The sequence below is a fragment of the Hippoglossus stenolepis genome, chromosome 12 (assembly GCF_022539355.2).
Source record: "Hippoglossus stenolepis isolate QCI-W04-F060 chromosome 12, HSTE1.2, whole genome shotgun sequence".
Lineage (NCBI taxonomy): Eukaryota > Metazoa > Chordata > Actinopteri > Pleuronectiformes > Pleuronectidae > Hippoglossus > Hippoglossus stenolepis.
Window position 1 is genome coordinate 15,817,996 of NC_061494.1, and position 21,355 is coordinate 15,839,350.

Genomic DNA, 21,355 nt, shown 5'->3' on the forward strand with positions numbered 1-21,355 from the left:
GAAAATGAACATCATATGACCATTCACCTACACTGAGCATGTGTGAGATGATTGTCTATTGGTTGCTTAGTTAATGAAAATACTACGATCAAGGAAGAACAATAGTGAAAAGTAAGATGAGGTATTTATTTTTTCAAGCAACGCCAAAGTGGAGTTTTGCATTCACCGCTGGAAATCGAGTCAGAACCAATCAAGATGCGAATGTGGGGGAGTGTGTCACCGTTTCCAAAACATCTCCTTATCTGCACATCCAGATTACAAACGCAGCCCGGGAGCTTTTCAACTAAAACGAGGCCATCCGTGTTTCCAAACTCCGGATTAGTGTGGACGCCAGGATTGGCTCCAGCTTCCCCTGTGATCCTCAAAGAATAATCAGTATTGATCAAGAAATGACAGATTTCTTTACTTTTTTGAGTTTGACTTGTCGTTTTGTGTTCGTTTCAGTATTCTGGAGCGCCACGTCCAGGACCAGATTCCAGGTGCCAAAGTGATTGTAGAAGCGATTGGGCCACGTCGTCACGGCGATGGCTTTGAGCTGGAGGACTACAGTAAGACGGACCTGATGGTGTACGCCATCGACCCGCTCACCAACAGGGCCATTTCACGCCAGGAGCTTTTCAAGTGAGTGGGTGAATTTCTATTGCAAAAAGTCCAGTCCACCATTTGGATGAAATTGATGCCCTGCATGTCTCTCTCCTTCCCCTCTGTCCGCACAGCGAGTCAGCATATATCTCTCCTCTCCCACAGCGTCTCCACTTTCTCAACGCCTTTAGGTTCTTTATACGACTTTGATTATCCTGCAGGTGCACCAAATCTGTCATATGTCAGAGTAGAGGGGCAGATTTAAGGGAGAGAAGGGCGAGGTGAGGCTAGGGATGCACAAAATGAGAGTGAGGGCATGGGTGTATTTCAGTCAGTCCATCAATCCGTCATGCCGGTGCCTTGAAGGCTGTTCCGGGAGCCTGGTGATTATGTCCGCTGTAGATTTTATTTCTTTTTGGTTTGGGGACATGTAGAGATGGAGATGTAATACCCGTGTGTCCAGGATCTCTCTGTGAAAGTGTGTTGAAACACTGGTTGACGACAGAAAAGGGGCTTACAAGAACTTCTTTGTTCCCGTGTTTCTTAGCCCTTCTGTCAAATCAATCAGACGCCAACCTTGAAAAGCCAGTTCCACTAGAGCATGAGAGTTTCCAGTCAATATGAAACGGTTGTCCCCTTTCCGTCTTTTGATTCTCCAAATCTGTGGCCTCCTCTTCTTTCTATTTGGAATGAGATGATGACAGTTTCCCTTCATTTGGAAATCCTCCACTCAAAGGACATTTAGAGGTGCTTTGTGTATATGTTGAATCTATTATATCAGTGTCCTTGACCATCAGACGACCGCCACAGCCTTTTTGTTTTAAGTGGGCGCTTGAGGCTGCAGCCATGAGCAGGGCGTGTTAAAAGAAGCTTCTGTTTTTTTTTTTAAAACCAAAAATAGCGACCATCGCCCTGATCACAAGTGGCAGCTTTTCAGAGAGCAGAGCTAATTTTACAGTAAAAGAGTCTCCTTTGTTAATAACAAACTGCTCCTTTAGATACGGAGAGCTTTTTAGATTAGAGGAGAAAGGTCTTTTATGCATGCTGTGCATGTCTGACAATGTTGGGGGGGGGGGTAATTGCATGTTATATATGTGTGATTTTGTTGTCAGATCACAGAGGGAGGAAGAGAAACGGCGAGTGGATTGTTGTGTTGTGCAGTGTCCTCATGTCACCTTGAGTGCCGGACTCTCCTTCATCGCCATTAAGCCATTCACCTATAGCAAAACAAAAATGACAGTAATTGGATGTGGCAGTCTGCTCGGGATGTTTGAAAGCCACTTTGAAGCAACCTGTTATTGGAACATCAGTGAGTCGGTTGCACATATACACGTGTGTGCTGCAAATTCTGTATTGAAAACACATGTGAATCAACACATGTGGGCAGAAAGGTCACGCAACGTTTTTATTTATTTTTCGTGGCCAAAATCATTTTGAGTTAAAGGTAACAAATATATTCCAGTTTGCCCGATCCCCAGTCTCTTGTTCCAGCTCTCGAAATGTGATGGTAAAATTACCAGATGTCATTGACCTTGAAATAATTCTTTTTCAGCAAATGAGGGTTTTTAAGCAAATGTGTTCAGCAGCTTGTCGCTAACTGTGTCACTGACCAGTCGGTGTTAAGCAGGTAGTGCACAGTGACTTTTTAGAGCTTTTTCACTAACAGCAGCTGCCTGCTGTCATAAAAATGACACGACAGCTACTTTCAGACAGGCCCGAGACATTTTCCATAACTTTACCTGGCAGACCCGTGGTAAAAAGAAATATAGAAAATGTCTGAGTGAATACAGCTTCACAGCCAGTGAGTGGGTGTGTTGATGATATTTCTAACACACGACATGCAAAAATAAAAAAGGTGTTGATGCAAAAACATGTGATTTCTGCAGCTTAATTTAAAGCCTATCCATTATGTCCTCCCTCCTGCACGTCTTACCCAGCCCTCACCTGAATGTTCCAGATCATTTCCTGTTAATGTGAACACGTCTGATCCGGCTGCTACCTTCTTGATATGTGAAAGGCAAAGTGTTCATGTCTGAAAACAAGCGAGAGAGCGGTGTACCAGAAGTACAGACTAGTAAAGTTGCAGACTAGATGGATAAACTATGAGCAGAAACTCACTGCAAAGTTTTCAAGTTGTCATTTTATATATCGTTACTATAAAGCAATATTGATTATAGAGGCTTTCAAATAAACATGATATTCAGAAGTTCACTAGATTAAGATAAATTACAAACTCAGTGACTCTGTTCTGCTTGAAAACCAATTACTCTCCTGCGCTCATTATTTCTAATAAATCACAGATTTCTCGACGGCAACGTGCTGGACATCAACAAGGAGTTCCAGCCGCACCTCGGCGAGGGCGGCCGCATCCTGGAGATCCGCTCTCCGGACATCGTGGCCAGTGTGAAGAAGGCGGCTCAGGCCGTGGGCTACACGGAGGGAGCGCTCCTGGCTCTGGCCATCATCATCATCCTCTGCTGCATCCCCGCCATCCTCATCGTCATGGTCACCTACAAACAGTGAGTATACTCTCGCCTCCGAGATAGTCAGAGGCCTCTGTAATCGATTAATCCTCTTTAACTGGTTGTCAGGGTGTGAAGAGGGAAATATATTTTGATTAGGTAGACCATTACCATGACAGATATCGTGTTGTACTTATAAAACTTCTCCTCATGACAAAAATCTGATATTCATCCTTTGAATGAAAAAACACAAATGGCTTTGTTTAAAAGTCTATTTCACATATTTGAGATAAGGCGAGAGCGCGTCACACTTGTTTGCCTCTCTCTCTCTCTCTCTCTCTCTCTCTCTCTCTCTCTCTCTCTCTCTCTCTCATATCAGACGTGCTGACTCTGCTGGGCTTATCTCCCTTCTCATGCTCTCTGAAAGCAGATTAATTAACACTTATTTGTGACTAATATCTACAGCCAGTTGCGACTGTCACAGTTCGTCTTCAGACTACTCAATCGTCTCGGGCTGACAGACGCAGTAAACAGCGCTCTCTCTCTCTCTCTCTCTCTCTGCCTCTCTCCGTCTCTAGCTCCATCTCACTCATTAAGGCATCACACACACTGTGCAAAAATGAAATATGATGCTCTTTGTCTGAAGCATCGTTCACGTTAGCGAGGCTATTGAACTCTTAGTTGGCAGGAGCCCGGTTCTTATCCCCGCTAATCGTCTGTATGCTGCCAGCGTTCCGTAAACGGTGATGTTTGGGAAATGTTTATTCACGGCAGATGGGCGGAGTGGTTGTCCTTATGCAAATGCACAGACCAAACACAGCAGAAAGCTGTTGATGGTGACATTAGCCTAACACACAAACTGTCGTAGCAGATGGCGCTTTGTTGGTGGTGACATTGCTTTGGTAAAATTAAATGATTTAGGAAATCATTGTCTCATGTCTGCTTGTCAACGTAATTCACTGTTGCCTAAATTCAGGGATGAGGTTTTTTTATTTTAAAATGTGAATCTGTTTATTCATGTGGAATAATTGAATTTCTGTTGGGAATAAGTAATGGTGATATGAAGTGTGGAGGATTCACTTAAGAAAGAAGCAGTGGCTGTTTTTGCATGTAGCCCCACAGTCACTGCTGGAGGCTTGAGTGCTTCCTACTTTGCATAGAAATTGGTGAGAACGTCTAAAGTTTCTCTCCTGCTTCTGCAGTTTAGTGTTTAAACGGATAGAAATACAAAGATTTTTAAAAAGAGCGGCCAATATTGACTAAATTCTAGTGTTAAAATCATAATATTATATAATCTAACATGTTGTTTTTTTTATTCTTTCTCTTTTCCTGTCTCCTCTCTGCTACATCAAAACCAGGTTCAAAGAGTAAGTACTAATTCCTCTTCATGTTTCACTTCATGTCGTATAAGTGTGTGATGCTTCTCAGTTATCCCGGTCGTGTTAGTGCTGATCAGAATCTCATATCCTCATGCCCACACCTCATCCCACTGCAGCAACCGTTCTCTTCCTATCCCCAACATCTCCTCACACATGACTGAACATAACAGCATCTTCAGTTTTACTACCAGTTACTGCACGTGCCTCTTTTATTTGTGCCTTGTGAAAACACATGCATTAATTCACGTCGCATGAATAAGTCATGTGTCTGGCATCTGCTCACTTTTTTAATCACACTGTTCCAGACAGAAGGAGTTAACTCCAAACTGTATGAAATGAAACAGAGGCTGGTGTTTTGACACAAGTGCAAATTAAGTCATAATATTACGAGAATAAAATTGCAATTTTATGAGAACAAAGGTGTAATTTTATGACCAAAAAGGTCATCGATTTACAAAAATAAAGTTGGCTTATTAAAAGCAAACTTTCCATTTACAAGAATTCTTAATTTAATAAGAATAAAGTAGTAATTTACTGAGAAGGAGGTCTTTATTTAATGAGAAAAAAGTCATAATATTATAAGAATAAACTCATAATTTTAGGCTGCATGTCATTGTGCTAACAAGATCAATCTGTTGATTGCTTTAAAATGAAGAATGTGGAGAATCTTGTTATGGTTTAGTATAAGTTTTAAAAATAATAAATGTAAGTATGTGACTCATCAGCAGCATAATATCATAAGTATCCGGGCTTTGAAAAGATTGTGTAAGAAACAGTGTGTTGATCCAGGCTGTTGTTGTAGTGTCTATCTCATAATATTATTATTACTTTATTCTGGTAATAATCTGATGATATTATGACTTTAGCCTCAAAATCTCCGATACTTTTCCTTCAACATGGCGTTAATACTTACATCAGAAACACGTATATATCTGTGACTGTACATGTTAACACTTTGCACAGGCGACAGGCAGAATGTGCCAAAACCGCCCGGATTCAGATGGCCTTACCACCGGGAGGGAAAGCACCTCCTGCGGCTGCTCCCAGCGCCAACCTCTATGAAGAGCTGGGTGACAACAGCATGTGAGTAAACCCTGGCCCTTTATTATCTATCGCCCATCCCACCTCCTCCCATCATAGGCCGCTGCTGTATTGTGCTCAGCAGGTTCCTCTTTCTGTGAATTTGAATTTCGATCAGTCTACCTGCTGCTTTAGACGCGACAGTCGCTGCATCAATGGATCCCTCTGCTCATTGGCTTTCAGACCATGATCCCCTCTCTGCAGACCACAGTGCGCCGCAGCACAGCTGGTGATTAGACTGTGACTTCTGTGCGTGTTTGTGATTTGACTGTGTTTGCATCTTTTTTACAAGACCCTCTCTCAAGGTCTGTTTGAGTTATTAAAATACCACTCACTCTAGTTTAGACAGAAATACAAAATCTCGCTTGTGCTTAATAATTGAATTTGGTTGAGATTACTTTAAAGGTTCCTTTTGTTAATACCTACAGTGAATATCAGCGTGATCGTTTTTTCACCTTTCGTGTTAAATACCACTCTGAACACGCAATGAAATGTTATTGCTGGAGGATTAAATGAGGTTGAATTGGAACTGCTGCCCCGCTGCCTCGGGTAAATTCGTTAGAAATACTGCTGCTAACATCCCAACTGCTGTTAGAAGAGAGAAGAAAATTGAAATTTAATAGCGAGCTGTAAAAGAGCTGGAGACGGGGCACAGATGTTGACCAACTCTCAACAACAAACGCAGGCTTTTGACTCTGTAGTGGCAGAAAAGACTCAAGGGGATTGTTTCTGAGCCAAGCATCGTTTATTTAGGGGTTATTTTCCAGCCTGTGCTCAGAATAAGTGGAGTTTCTCCTATAAACAATCCCATTAAAACACTTTGGAGCAGTGTGAAACTTGTGTGTAATAAACACTTTTGTGTGCAGGGACTGGATGTGCGGGCGTGCAAATAAATCAGCACCGTACATTTCCCCTCAGAAACATGATGTACCTTTGCGCTCACACCTCCTCCCTGTCTTCATTTTACATTAACACCTGTGACATTTCTGCTGTAGTCATTTACCATCTGTCTGTGTTTGGTTCTTCTGCATCACCTCTACCCCCCTGTCTCTCTGGATTCAGACTGCAGTAAGTAAGCCCAACACATAGGAGGTCTATGAATAGGACCAATAGCATTTGTAAATATGGCGCTACTTTGTTTCCACCTCTTGCTTATAGCTTTTGCTGAGCATATGCACTTCCTGTAGATAGATATGGTTTTAGTATGTTTTAGTAACATTTGTCTTTGACCCGTCCGTTTAAAATAGATTTGAATTTGTAATGCGTGTTTTGTTAAATGACCTTGGAAAGTTTATTTTCTAACCTCAGTGGTAAAACTTCCGTGTAGTTAGGAAAAGCAAGGTTCCCTGTCTGTAGAGGTAACTCACTATAGTCGTTTTCAGACATGAACTCCGTAGCCGCACAATTGAGTCAGGGCATTGTACGGACTTTGCCTTTAACATACGAAGAGCGCAGCAGGGGATTGTCTGTTTGAGACACGTTCACAACAACAGGAAATTCTCCAGAGTGTTCAGTCGAGAGGTGCTGCCTGAGTAAAGAAAGCAGGAGCCAGGACGTGATGCATAAATTCTGCTGCAGAATTTGCATGTTTTTGTTTACAGCAGCCCCTCTTGGCCAAAGCTCTCGAATCTCGTCTTTTTTCCAACTTGACATCTTCATCTGCGTCCTCTTCGTGTACGCTACCTCTTTTTATTCCTGAGACATTTGCATTCTTTTTGTTTTCTAATTTTTGCATTCGTCGGATGTTAGAAACTTCATCAACTCGCCCACTCGCTCGTTGAGAATCCTCCAGACTTTATCCTGCTGTATTTATCCGGCTCACTCATTATCCAGTCTTTACGGGGGGGGCTGGCAGGAAAAACCCTGTATATTGTCCGCGGCAACTGATATTTGCTTTCTCACATACAGCCCCTCTGGATAGTTTTAGGAGATTACCCAGAGTTCAGTGCATGTCTGAAAGCAGCTTTTAGTAGCCATCGCTGCAGCTGTCACCTCTCCACCTTGCAAATAGACAATTGTCTCCTCATGTGTCCTGTTGTCCTAACCTTCACTTCTCTTAGTGTTGTGACTGATTGCACTCATGTGTCCAGTTGTTTGTATTATTCTGTGTCTTTAGGTCATATTTCGACATATTTCTGGGCATAATAATTTAATCACATTATTATTCTTTAGAATAATCTAAAACCGAATGTTGAACTATTTAAGTCAATTATTCAAATGTTTGATTGGATTTATGTCTGAAGATCAGAATAAGTCACAGCACCAAGAGTCATAATCGGTTAAGATGCAGGAACAAATGTTGCTTTTGCCTTTTCCCTTTTTTCCTTTGCTTCGCTCGCCCCCTTAAACCATCAATCTTCACCTTTTTCAAGTCTTTTCTTTTCCTTTCCACCTCCACCTCTCACTGTGACAGGGCTAAAAAGTCTGTCGTTAAGGAGGCCGACCACCAGAGGATTTTTAGCACCTTTGCCTGTCGCTCCCTTGCAGCCCGCAGCAACGGAGAATTGCATGTCAACTTACCCAAGTCCGAGAGCAACGTGACCTTCTACTCTGACCGCAACCCACTAACCACCCACAACCCAGTCTATGACAACAGTCCCATAGGCAGTCCCCATGCGGAAAGGCGGTTCTCCTTTTCTCCTTCCCACTCAGCAGCGCTGGGGTGCAACTGGACAATGCCTGCTCGCATTCATGGAGGGCTGCACAGTTATGAAGCGCCAAGGAGACAAGTGCTTATGGACCCGACTACCTGGGAGCTGCAGATACTCCGAGCAGCCATGAACGGCGGGCGGGGGACAGAGAGTTCAGATGCACTTGACATCAGTGGCAGCACAGAGACCAAGATGTCGGTGCGTGAGCAGGCCAGGCAGTTTGAGCAACCGACCCTCCTGGAACAACCCCTCAGGCAAAGCAGAGAGTCCCTGGGCTCCTTCTCTTCCGTTCTTGTCAGGGACAGAGACAGCGATGAGATCCTGGAGCTGACCTCAGATACTCTGTTCTCTATCATGGATTACCCCTACAGCCCCACATCAGGAGGTCGAGATGTGCCCCCCAGCATTATTATTTCTCAGGGAGAGGAGCAGTGGCCCCTGGCAAGCCAGAGGCCGACTCCACCCGTCCTCAGGGAGTCCAGCTCCAGCATCTCCAGCTACATGACGGTGCAGCCGTGTCAGATCATGGTGGAGCTCATACCCGACCCGCCAGATATCCCTCCGCCGCTTCCTCCACGACGGCCACAGCCGCCGTCCCCGCCAACATCTCCTCCCTCTAGTCCACCTCCATCTCCACCTTCAGTATCCTTCCTTCCTGAACCTCGGTATTCCCCTCCATCCCCTCCACCCCCTCCACCCCCTCCACCCCCTCCTCCTCCTCACCATAAACCACGTGCTCCCCCACCTCCACCACCTCTCCCTTCCCCTCCCTCACCTGCCAGCGTTCATTCACGCCCAGTCGTGCAGTTTGTTCCCACCTCTTTGCCGCCCGTGTCCATGCTTCGTCCCGTCTCGGAGCGTAAACACCCCCGTCCTCTGGACCCAGCGCAAGCGGACGTCGGGACGAAGAGGGAGCTCAAGGGGATCCTGAAAAACATCCAGAATCTGGCCGAGATAGAGAGGTCTATTGCCAACCTGTACAGCCAAGTGGACAAAAACTGCAAGGCGCCCAAGTTTACCAAGAAACCGCCAGTGACTGAGGAATCAGAGGGTGCTAACAAACTGCAGAGCTCTGATCCGCGCCACGAGCAGAGCACGCCAAAGACAACCAGCTCCAGCTCTGCGGTCCAAATCAACCCGGCGACGAGCGTGAACTGCACTGAAGATGGAACGAGTCTACCGAGCGTGGCTGCGGAGGCTCAGCGGAGCAGCCAGCTGAACTCGAACAGTCCTTCTGATCTCAGTGAAAACTTTTCCTCTCAGTCCACAGTGCTCTGACTCTTTACTCTGTTTCCATGCTCTCATTATTTTTATTTATACGTTCTCCATGCCTGTTTTTCTGTTTATTTCTAAATACTTAATTACTTGTTTATTTATTTGCACAGTTGGTAGTGTTTTATGCAAGACTGTCTGGGTTTCTCAGACACAGAATGCTTGTTTTTTTACTCAGCACTTGGTGTAGAGATTTAATTTTAGTGCCACCTGCCTGTAAATGTGCTCAGTTCAGCCCCTCTCACTGTACAATATGCTTACAGGCTTGAATTAGAACATAAAAAAGAGGCTTGAATATACAGAAGCACTTTGGCTCCGTTTATTTGCATGTTTTATTGCTCTGCACCGCTATGAGATCTATGAGGGAGTAAAGTATTCCCTAGAGTTCACAGATTAGTCCGTTCGTCATGTGATAAGTACGTTGTTTCAGCTCTTACACATAACATTAACATTTCATGACCAAAACGTCTTAAATTAAATTACACTATTATCACCAATTTTTTCTAAATCCCACAACCCTGGGGTCTGTTTCGTCAAACCGTTTCCTGGCTGCATATATTTTTTTCGAAATTTGTTCTCTTCCTCCCTCACAAAGATAAGAGCATTAAAATTTAAGATGCTGTTGCTTCGTGCAAAATCCAAATTAGGCAAAAGAAAAAAATGATAATGTTGGATGTTTTTTATTTCTTTTTTTGCAACGGAGGGAAAATTACCCTAACTGTTAAGAATTTCCCAAAGGTATGCAAATTCTGTGAAATAAGATTCACTGTGTTCCAGAAGGATGATCACACGTTTGTTGATGAAAAATGTTAATAAAGTTGTTGCAGTGACTTGAGCGCACATAACATTGCATAACTTTAGGTGCACTTAGAAGGGACTATATGCAATGATGATCGAGATTTAAATAACTTAAAGAACATATCTAGAAAAGCATGAAATAAAAAGAATTGGATTTTACACTGAGAATAGGCTGCAGGAAAACCTTTTATTTAAATAGTGCAATAGAATTGATTGGAGACACAGTGGGGCTCGGCACTTCTAAGTGAAAACATCTTGTGTCAGACAAAGCATCAGCAATAAAAATACATCGACTTCGGTTCCCAGACAGTCTTGTGTTGAATGAGGAGGGCCGAGCTCTGGGGGACCTGTCTATTCACACGTCTGCAGGGATCCTCCCAGCATGATGAAGTAGTCACTGTGATGTTAGGCTGCACACTGGAAAAGGCTAATTAGAGAACCAATCAATCGTTAACCAGGGCCGCCGCCTGTGGGACTGTCAACTACTGTTACCCTCTCCGTTCCTTTTTCATCCCTCTGACCTTCTGACTGATCCATTTGTCTGCGTCTCTCTCACTCGCTTCTTTTTCCCCCCCCCCGAAGTTGCTTCTAATACGTGGCCTCTTCCTGTCAATCTTTCCTCGTGGATCTCGAGAGGTTCTATTACCTTTACTTACTCTCATTGCCATGCGGCCTCTGTCCCTTTCTTGTTTTTTTTGCTCTTGTGTCTTCCTCTCCTCTCTGTCTTTCTCCCAAATACTCATCATGTGTTCTTTTCACCCTCTGTACCCTAAGGCAAATGGTCTTAGCATGCCTCCTTTCCAGAGCAGGGTAATGTTTGATTCATCACACACACACACACACACACACACCCGATGGGCGGATCGAAGGCCGACTGATTCTTTATTCCATGTTCACTACATGGAATAATCTCTTCTGTAAAGAGGCGAGCCGCTTACATGCTGTTTCTTTCAGCCCAAAGAGTGGTAAGCTCGAATAGATTCTTCATATTCAGTTTTTAATATTTGATTTAGTCTTTTGTGTTATTTTAGTTCAGCAGCATAAGAACGTTTTTTTTTATATGTATTTCTAAAGACTTTTCCAAAGAAAACAATCAGGACTCAAAAATAAAGTATGGCTAAAACTTAACGTATGAATGCATGCAAAGATGACACTGACTCAACTTACTGCATAATGTGCTCAGGCAAATACAAACCAAGCACCATATGGTAAACAGGTAAATCATTAATGTCCATGTAGAAGCAGATGCTGATCAGAGAGATCCTTTGTTGCATGAAACATCCGCCTGCTCTCACACCACATATTGTATTAAAGAAACATTTGAGGAAATCTACTCTTTTACTTTAATGCAGAGTTTGATGAGAAATAACACTGCCACATCTGTATAGTAAATATGACGCGACAGCTGGTTTGTGTTGCTGAGCACAAAGAAACAGAAGCAGTCTGACTCCAAAATAAAAGTTTTCAACCAGCAACTCTGAAATTTAGAAGTTATTTAATCTGTACAAAAATGTTAATTTTCTATTTTTTACTGGTGATCATGCCCATTTTTTTTACGTTGTGGTTTTGATTGGATTAAAGAGGGCAGCTCAATGGTGCAGTTATTAGCAGTGCAGCGTTATAGCAAGGTTCACAGTTCGGATCCTGGTTTGGCTGGTGTCTGTCTGTGTGGAGTTTGCATGCTCTCCTCTGGATGGATGGATGGATGAAGATATACTTTGTTGGTGAGGGTGCTGTTACGTATTTGTTATTTCCTTCGAACAGACCAAATCTAGCCCCTGTTTACCTGCTTCCAGTCTGTGTGATAAACTAAGAGGCTGCTTTTCATGGCTTCATATTCACCTGACAGACAAAACAGTTCTATCCTCCTCTAACGCTCAGTGATTATCATCATTCTTCAAAATGTTGAATCAACCCTTCAACTGATTACTAAACCATAATGTGTCGTCTTTGTGTTGTTGCTGAATGTGTTGGTGGCAGCAGCAGAATACTATGACCTAGTTGAAGTGGGTTTTTGTTATGCAAAGGCAAACTGTGAAGCCAGCTATTTACAGAGCCAAGATGCACCCTGCTGTGACATATATAATACACTGGCTTCTTCGGCATTCAAGCCTTGTTGTAATTCTGTGTTTACGTCTCTCACCACTTTTTCTCCACCGTTACCTCATGAAACCGATAAGGTAATATCACCCATCTTTTCCCCCGAGTTCTCCTCATGCGAGAACTTCCTGCGGCTGCCGTCCACTGGGCCATTTTTCTTGATGTTGCCCGACGCAGCAGTAGCCGGCAGCCGAGCCAACAGGTCATCCATCAGATCCCCCGCTCCCGTCATCCGCTCTGCCTGGGAGGTGTGGCCATATGGCTCTGCCCTGTCCCCTGGTCACTGCCCATAATAACAGATTACAGCTCTCCAGAGGAAGCTCACACCATTGCTTGGCCGTATATCTGAGTGTGGGAGTCGTCATTATTTATGGGCCCAGACAGGTTACAGTTGTACGCTTGTGAACCTGGAGGTTTTAGCCGGGCTGCTCCATTTACTCACCGTATCTCATTGACTTCTGCCGAATGCGTTGCAGATGCACTGCTGTTGTCCTCGGTAGATAGTTTTTACCTCCGTCAGAGAGGTTCTCACAAGTGTTTTTTTTGTCAGCAGGACAAAACAAAGCTAGATTTATCTGCACAAAACTTGGCTGAGGGACAAAGACCAGAGAAGAACCTTTTTTTAAACTTTTGTGTGGATCCATCTAAAGAGATCGAACCAAGAATTTTTAAATCACATTTTTGAACATTTTATTAGTTTCTCTGTAATGTAAAAAAACATATATATATATGTTGTGTTGAGATCAATTAATTTTGTATAATTTGGTGCAGATTAACAGACTATTTCCTTTTGTTTTTCTGTCATAAGAACTAGTTACACATGCAGGATTGTTTGGCCTCGGTGGAGGGATGGGATAATGCCCAGGGAAGAACCCGTTAAAAAGAATTGTGAATCTAGTTAAAAGGATGGATCCAAGAATTAGAATAAAACAGCTTTATTGTATTAGTACGGTATCTCATTTATGGCATTAAGATTTATGAGTTTGAGCAATTTTGTGCAGATAAACAGTTTAGTTTTCTATCAGAAGAACTAGACAGACATGTAGGATTGTTTGGCCTCCGCCGGAGGTATTGAGTGGCATTCTTGTCTATCTGTCTGATAGGGAAATTCCTAAGATTTACTTAATTCGATTTAGAAAGAAAAGACATTGCATTCTGGGGAGCGAAAATGGCGCATTACGCCGTGATAACCAGAGACAATTTTATTAGCTTTCTTTGAGTTCATAATTCCACCATGAATCACAATGTCTTTTTCATATCTGCTCGGAGATTGTCTAGATATGTCTGTATAAACAGTTCGTTCTTTCCTTTTTTTTTTTAAACCCCAATCTTCCCAGCCCTCTTTGATATTTGCTTTTATTGTGCCTTTTTCCTCCCTGTTTGGATGAGATAACGGGAGGTGGGGGGGAAACAGCCCGCATCTGTGTGATAACATTTCGGCCTCAGGCCCCCCTCTTTAATACTGAAGAATAACTGCAACTCTGGAACTATAGGGAAATGCACAGTAAGTAAAGCTGCATTTTCCTCGGCGGTCAGCAGAAAGTAGACGCACTTCTCGTCCCGCAGACGAAACATTTCATTTATCTAAAAGCACTTGAAATGTTGCTGTCAGTCCATATTCATGATTTGTCTTATTTTCTCCTTTCTGCGGCGCAGGAGGCGAGGCTACGGCAGACAGGTAAGCATTCCTTTCTGTGATGTGTTTTTATTATAATGTTGTGCCCCGACGTTCCGTCACTCTCGAGGCAGCTAATATCCTATTACTCTTATCTATAACACACTTGATGGAAAACACTGAATGAGATTAATATGAGATCGCGCTGATAGGACTTCTTACACTGACATTACAGTTTAGGTTTGGTTCAGAAAAGTATTTTTCCTCCCAGTGTTTCTGTCAAATAACAGATAAGCATTTGGATGAGTTTTTGTCCCCTGTTGGGAAAAAAAACATAATCGAAGGCCAAACAAAGTCACCGCTTGACAGTTTTGACATTAAACTCCTTTTTCTCACCTTCAAATACTCAATGACCTGTCAACACCCAGCAGAGGCAGGATGTTTAACTCCTTCCCTCTCTTTTTCTTGCTTTCCATCAATACTTCTCCCCTTGCTCCTCCGTGGTGTGTAGCTTAGATTTAATGTAGGAGAGACGCCCTGCATTTTCTTTTTCTGGCTTCTAGATTTGAAACGTGTAGAGTGAACTCTTCCTTGTGTTTGTGTCTCTCCTGACCGTCCCTCCCTTCCATCACCTTCTTCCGTACTAAACTTTGGCAGCAACAGCAACTGCTGAGGCCATCTCTGCTGAGACCTGAGGTAGAAACACTCCTGATTTTCTTAATTCACAGGGATTGTAGTCAATCTGCTGTATACTCACCCTCTATGCTGCTGCTGCTGCTGCTCTTCTTCTTCTGATCTCTCTCTCTCTCTCTCTCTCTCTCTCTCTCTCTCTCTCTCTCTCCCGAGGTGTGCTGAGTAATTTCTCTTTTCTGCTTCCCCCGAAATGCAGGAACTCTCCATGGAGTCAGGTATCGACCCGGGCCAGGACTACTACACACAGGACTACTATAATTACGACCAAGGGTGAGCATGCAGCCCACTGACCGTCCCATCTCTCTGCTGTCTCTATCTAATCCGTGAGACTGATCCTCAATCATTTCAAGTGAAAGAAATTACATCATTTGGACTTATTTGTCGTGACCTTGCTTCCCAGCTTCCAGTGCTGAGCTCCTCCGGGGTTGGAGATTTTTTTTTTTTTAAAGAAGTTCAGAATAAAACGATGAGCATAACTTTGGCTGCCTCTCTCTTCTGCAGCGTTGCATACCTTTTGAGCGTTTTCCCTCTCCTCTCCCATCAAATGTGATCAATTATGCTCGCCTTGAGTCCGGTACCTGAGTGCCTTAAAGTGTTTTCCCGCGGTTTAATGGAAAGAGGGCCTTTTTGGCTCGCCTGTTCTGTCGCCCATATGGTGTAAAGAGGAAAAACATGCAACTCAAAGACGTAACAGCTGCTGAGAAATTGTTGTTCATTAAAAGCTGCATCTCTGTGGCAGGTGACTTGCACTATATGTACCTACTGCTGAGAACATTCTGTAAAACCTCTTTAAGCCTTGGCATGTTTTTTTTTTCCTCTGCATCCTTTCAAACTTGCAGAATGATTTCCAGGCAGTGCAGCAGATCGCTGCAGCATTCACTGACTACTTTATCAAAGATGATGCCAAATCTACCAAAAAAGAAAATAAACGCAGCAATGAATGGAGTCGGGCAGATAGGACCGAGGAAGGTTTAGGAGACGGAGTTTAAAAAGAATAAAAAGAAGAGTTACTAACATAAAATGTGTGACAGCTTGAAAAGTCATGTTGTACTGTATGCACTGTTCTGCAGATGGCAATTTTAAAACTATTCAATAAGTTACGGTTAAATGTTCCTTTAGTTTGCTCGTATTGACTCTAGTATCGTTTTCATCCCTGTAGCAGATTGTTAATCACATTTCTCCAGTGACTCATTAGCTGCACTGTGTTAAATGATTACAGTTGCTTGTTACGATACATAAAAAAGTATTTTTAACTCAAAACAGATGCTCTTGTGGCTCTTATCTCACAACATATGGATCAGTACATTTTAAAGCTACCTCATTAATCAATGGTTATGCTGGTGTACTGTAATTGTAAATGCTGCAGTTTTATCATTACGTTGTTTCTGTTTCTCAGGTACGACCTTCCTCAGTTCGGCAGTCGGAGGAGGCTGATACCGCCCATGTACGATGAATATGGAGAGGTGATCATGGAGGATGATGGGTATTACTACAGTGGCCCGGAGGTATTACCATTCCTTCATGTGATAATGTGAACTATTGCCTTAATGAGTTGTGTGTTCAGTATATTACAGCTGCATCAACCCTATGTCACATTGTGGCTTTATCATCACAAACCATTGCAAAATTAAATGTGACTGTCGTAGGACCGAGGCAGAGGCAGGGGCCGTGGCGGCGTGCGGGGTAGAGGTCCATCCAAGAAGGTTGCATTTAGAGATGTGCCGCCAGGGGATGAAATCGAACAAGCTGAGCCAGCAGCGGACGGTGAGCCTTCTAAGGCTGCCAAGAAACTGAAGTCTGTTATGAAACTCAGCAAACTCCTGGCAGCCAGCAAGAGAGAGCAGCCATCTGATGCGGGTCCCTCTGGCCCATCCTCATGGAAAAAAGCCAGAATGTTCAAGATGTTTGGTGCCGGGAAGAAGGACAAAGATTATGCCAAACTGATGTCAGCGCGCCGCATTGACAGCCAGGAGAGTCTGACTGACGGGCCGGCGCATACGGGACCAATCGACAGCAAGTCTGATTCCCGCAGCCGTCTTGGCAAAGTTATGAAGAAAATCAACTTAGGCAACAGGCTGCGGGCCAGGAGGAAGTCGCAGAGTAGTGTGAGTCGCGGCTCTGCCACAGGCAGCGAGAGAGACGAGGAGGCCTCACAAGTCACCAGTGAGGATGAGAGGAGGTCTAAGGTGTCTATCAGTGTCACAGAGAGTGAGCAAGAAGCAGGTGCAAGTGGAAGCGGTAAGGAGAAAGGTTCTGATGATGAATCCTCCGAGAAAAGCAGTGTTGACAGAGATTATCTGAAAGTAGATTTAGACCGCGACGATGCCAACGAAAGCACAGTGGACTCAGAGGAAGAGCCAGACGAAGAGCTGGGGGATTCTGATGAGGAGAGCAAGTCCAAATCTGAAGGAGAAGAAAGTGAGAAGGAATCTGTGAGTGAGAAAGAATCGGCGACCGATAAAGAATCGGATTCAGAGAAAGAGTCCGAGTCTGAGAAGTCATCGGCCACAGAGAAAAAATCAGAAACGGAGAAAGAGTCAGAGTCCGAGAAAGAGTCAGAGTCCGAGAAAGAGTCTGAATCCGAGAAAGAAACTGAATCGGGAACAGGGACGGCAACAGAGAAGGAAACCAGCTCAGAAAAGGGTTCAGGAACAGAGAGGGACTCTGAGGAAGAGTCTGAGGAGGAAGAGGCTTCAGGGAGTGCTGCAGGAAGTGGGTCTTCTGCCCGCTCTTCCATGAGCTCATCAGCTACTGAAGCCAGCAAGGAGAGCAGGTCATCAGCCATGAGTGGTAGTGAGAGTGGTAGTAGGAGTGGTAGCAGAAGAAGTGCAAGTGGGAGTGGCAGTGGCAGCGGCAGCGGTAGTGGTAGCGGCAGCGGCAGTAGTAGCCATGCTACGTCTTTATCTGGTTCAAGCGTTAAGTTGTCACAGAGCACCAGATCATCAGGAAGTGCAGTAACATCAGAGAAGTCCAGCGAAGAGCTCAGTGATGCCGAATCAGGGACAGGGACAGCCAGCGAGGCAGAGTCAGTCAGTGAAGGCTCCTCGTCTCGTGGGTCCAGCCAGAGGAAAACATCTGGATCCGAGTCTGCTGGAGGGTCTTCTTCTGGCGGTCAGATGGAGGATCAAAGTTCCATAGGTAGCCAGGAGAGTTCTGCTGCCTCCAAGTCCACCAGTGGCAGCCGGCGTTCCCGAAAGTCCGCCCGGAGCCGCGGATCTGAGGACACGATCACAGAGGAGAGTGAAGAGGAGGATGAGGAAGAATCTCAGTCTGCTGAGGACAGCAAAGAGTCGGCCAGCGAGCTCAGCGATGACACAACGTCCACCAAGTCCAGTGTGACATCTGGAGACCCGGGACCCTCTGCCCCTTACACTGGTCCCCCATACCGCTCCGAGATCAGAAGCATGGGCGAGACCTCTGAGGAGACATACGGAGGACTATCCCCCATCACCGAGGTGGATGAGGACGCCATCTCCTCTGACAGGTCTTCAGCCAGCGGCTCCGGATCAAACCCCAGCGGTGCGTCGAAGGCCTCCGGAGAAACGGGGGCGACGTCAGATGCTGATTCAGAGTCTGAAGGAAACTCAACTTCCTTCTAGAGAGATATATTGTCCGCTGTGAAGTAAGAGAGAATAAAATCAATTACCCTTGCATGGGAGTGAAGAAATATTGCTTTCCTCTACAGAGTGTTTCAAACATCCACTTTTCCCTCATTTCCCCTCAGCAAGGAGAAACTTCCCTGCTTTGAAATATGAGGGTTTTGCTCTTTTCTTACATCTTTGACCTTCTCTTCTCTTTGGGGATCTCTGAGTGTGTTTTCACGCCTTTGCATTTGATTCCACTGTGAGATTTTGCATGTTGCAGCACCGTCCGTTTCCTCTGATTGTGAAATTTGTCCTTTTCGGAAATCCAAAAAAAGTTCCCCCCCATAAACTTGGTTCATAAGTTTTTTTTTAGCAGTTCCTGTTAACGAGTCCATTTCAAAATTCATAGTTGTATAAATGTTATAACAGCAGTTGATGATCCAATAGTTATGGGGGAGTTAAAGTCCTGCAGTCCTTAAATATACAGGAACTTTTTTCAGATTTTTTTTCTTTTTCTTAGGATAATGAAGTAAATTTAACCAAGAATTCCCTGTGAATTCTGTGATCTCAGTACCCTGGTGTACAACCCAGCTATCTGCAGTGTGTGTGTTGAGGCCTGGGATGTTCTTTAGCCCCTGATACTGACGATAGATTTACTCTGACCCCTTGTTTCCTTCGCAGACTGCGAGAAAGAAACGGATTAAGTTGGTGGTAGATCGTGAGAATGAGACCAGCTCCACGGGAGAGGAGAGCACCACAGACACCCAGTGGAACCGACCTCCCAACAGCAACATCAACGGGAACGTCTACCTCGCACAAAACGGCTCCATCGTCCGAACTCGCAGGCTGCCGCACCCAAACAACCTGAAGGGGGGCTCGCCGTGCCGGCTGGGTAAGCAGTTCAAAAAACTAGACAAGTTAGGCGTGACTCACGAAGAACCTCCCCCTGTTATAAGCATCGAGGGTTCAGGAATCAACACAGAAAACGGAACAGGTTCGTGTAGCCCGTCGGATGTGGATGTCAACCTCAACACCCGGTCCTCCTGTGGCTCCCTGGGATCCACCAACAACGAGCTCAAAACCTTTGGGTCCAAAACCAGTATTGCCAAGGCCTTGATTGACAGAAACAACATTGGCCCGTGTGTCAGTGACGAGCAAGAGACGTGTGTTGATAACCACAAGAGCAGCAGGGAGACACTGGAGTGCCACAGTGACCACACATTATCGGACGAGGACGAGTTATGGATGGGACCCTGGAACAGCCTGCACATACCAATGACAAAACTCTGACTGGCCATGCAGAGAATTCATGTCCTTTTTCTTATTTTCCTTTTATCTTTATCATACTGAGTTTATTTTTTTGTTGTTTAGAAAATGATCATAAAAAATTATTGTGTGCCTCAAACTGGATAAGCTCTAATCACCATCCACGACTGGTGATTGCACTTACAGTCAAATTTTATTTATCCCCACTGCGTTGAAGCTTATTTGTCAAGCGTTTATCACCGACAGGGCTATAACGGATGGAAACTTAAAGCTGCAAGGAAAGGAGTGCCTCAAAGAAATATGACATTTTATCTGAACTGTGCTTGACTGTCATTTGTTTTTTTTAACACAGAAAAATGGGCCTCTCTCGTTGAGCGTTTCCATATTTTGCTTTGTTTTTTCAGTTTTTTGAAACGGCTCACAAATAGATTGTCGTTCATTTCACCACGATGTTCAAGGTTCAATCACCGAGCAATCCCGAAAGTGGAGAAGAGTGTGTGATTATATAGTCTGTGAAAAAAGTAAACAGAAACTTATTTTGCTAATAGCATTTTACCTGCAAGTGATTAAGATTGTCATTGAATATTTTATGTTGTGATCACTTGACAATGTTTTTGAAGATTTCTGGGAGAATATATGAAATTATTTTTGTCTATTTTGTATCTAACAGAGATGGAGAATCTAACATTAAATTAAAAACATAATACCCACGTGACTGTCATCGCTGTATTTCAACAGTGACATGTGACAGTGTGCTCACAGCGTTTTTATATGGACATTTGTAATGTGGTATTTTCAACTGCTTTACATCGACACATCAGGACCCCCGATACATGGGGAAAACGGACTACCAAAAAAATGTGTGTTACATTCAACAATAAAGCTCGAAGCTATTTTAATGTTACTGTGCAGCATAATTTGCAGGCTTTGACTATTTTTGCTACTTCGCAGTGTCCTCAACATCAAGATCCTTTTAGCAACATGGGTAATACTCCTTTTTGAAAGTACTGAAGTGCATCATTGTGTGCCTTTTATGAAGAAGTATAAAAAAAATGTCTGAGGTTCTAAAGATTGTAGTCCTTGAATTACATAATGGCGATATAAGTTGAATATATGGTAACGCACAGCAGCTGAACCCAGCAGTAAGCTCATGAAAATACAGTGTCTGCAGAGAGAGGTCTGTCAGACTGAGGCCTTCCCCTCGCAGCCGGCTCCCACTTTAAAGAAGTGAGATGACAGGTCACCAAACACACGGGGACATGGATCGCCACCGTAGCAGTGGGACGTACGTTGTGAAGTCTGAGACGCTGACAGGCCTCCTGAGCGCACTTTCTCACCTGTCAACACTAAACACACACACACACACCCCCCAAAAAAATGGAAAAAGGCAGAAAGAAAACATGTTTTTGTTTTTTTTAAAGGTGGCACTGATCGTAACCAAACAAGACAGAAGGCACTGAAAATAATCTCCCGCACAATCTCCTTATTTGTTTCTTGGTTTTATCGGAGATTGACACATCCAGAATGACATTTACAAAAAGTGTCCTGCAGTCAATCAAACCGGGAGAATGCCAATCAAGTTCACACGCTTCTTTGTCGGCTGAAGTTCACAAAGGAGCAGGAGCTGAATGCCAAAGTGAAGTAGCTTGAAACGCGGCTCAGAAAATAGGTCAGGAAGGAACCTTGTTGCCACCAAAACAAGCCCGGTGTCCTAAAGGATCAAAACAAATCTCTGCTCTATGCTGATGGAGGAAGTAATATAAATGGCAGCACCTGCAAAAAGATCAGTTTTAATTGTCGTCTGGATTCATTTTTAGTTCTGCACAGACAAGACAAAGGTTTCCAGTGTTCATCGTCTCTAGACTCACAAAAA

At 44.0% G+C, this 21,355-nt stretch overlaps 1 protein-coding gene across 10 annotated transcripts in view; it reads left to right on the forward strand.

The window, feature by feature from the left end:
- Window positions 1–19,828, forward strand: part of LOC118119358 (protocadherin-15) — a 195,311-nt gene extending 175,483 nt beyond the window's left edge. For 4 of the 10 annotated variants that reach the window (XM_047342432.1, XM_035173251.2, XM_047342431.1 and 1 more), the window contains 6 exons: window positions 445–621; window positions 2,883–3,101; window positions 4,403–4,411; window positions 5,387–5,506; window positions 6,566–6,571; window positions 7,917–9,725. In XM_047342432.1, coding sequence (XP_047198388.1) covers window positions 445–621; window positions 2,883–3,101; window positions 4,403–4,411; window positions 5,387–5,506; window positions 6,566–6,571; window positions 7,917–9,432 — 2,047 coding nt within the window. In that variant the 3' untranslated portion in view covers window positions 9,433–9,725. The other 6 variants (XM_047342438.1, XM_035173256.2, XM_047342435.1 and 3 more) reach the window with 6 other exon arrangements.
- Window positions 19,829–21,355: the final 1,527 nt, after the last annotated feature.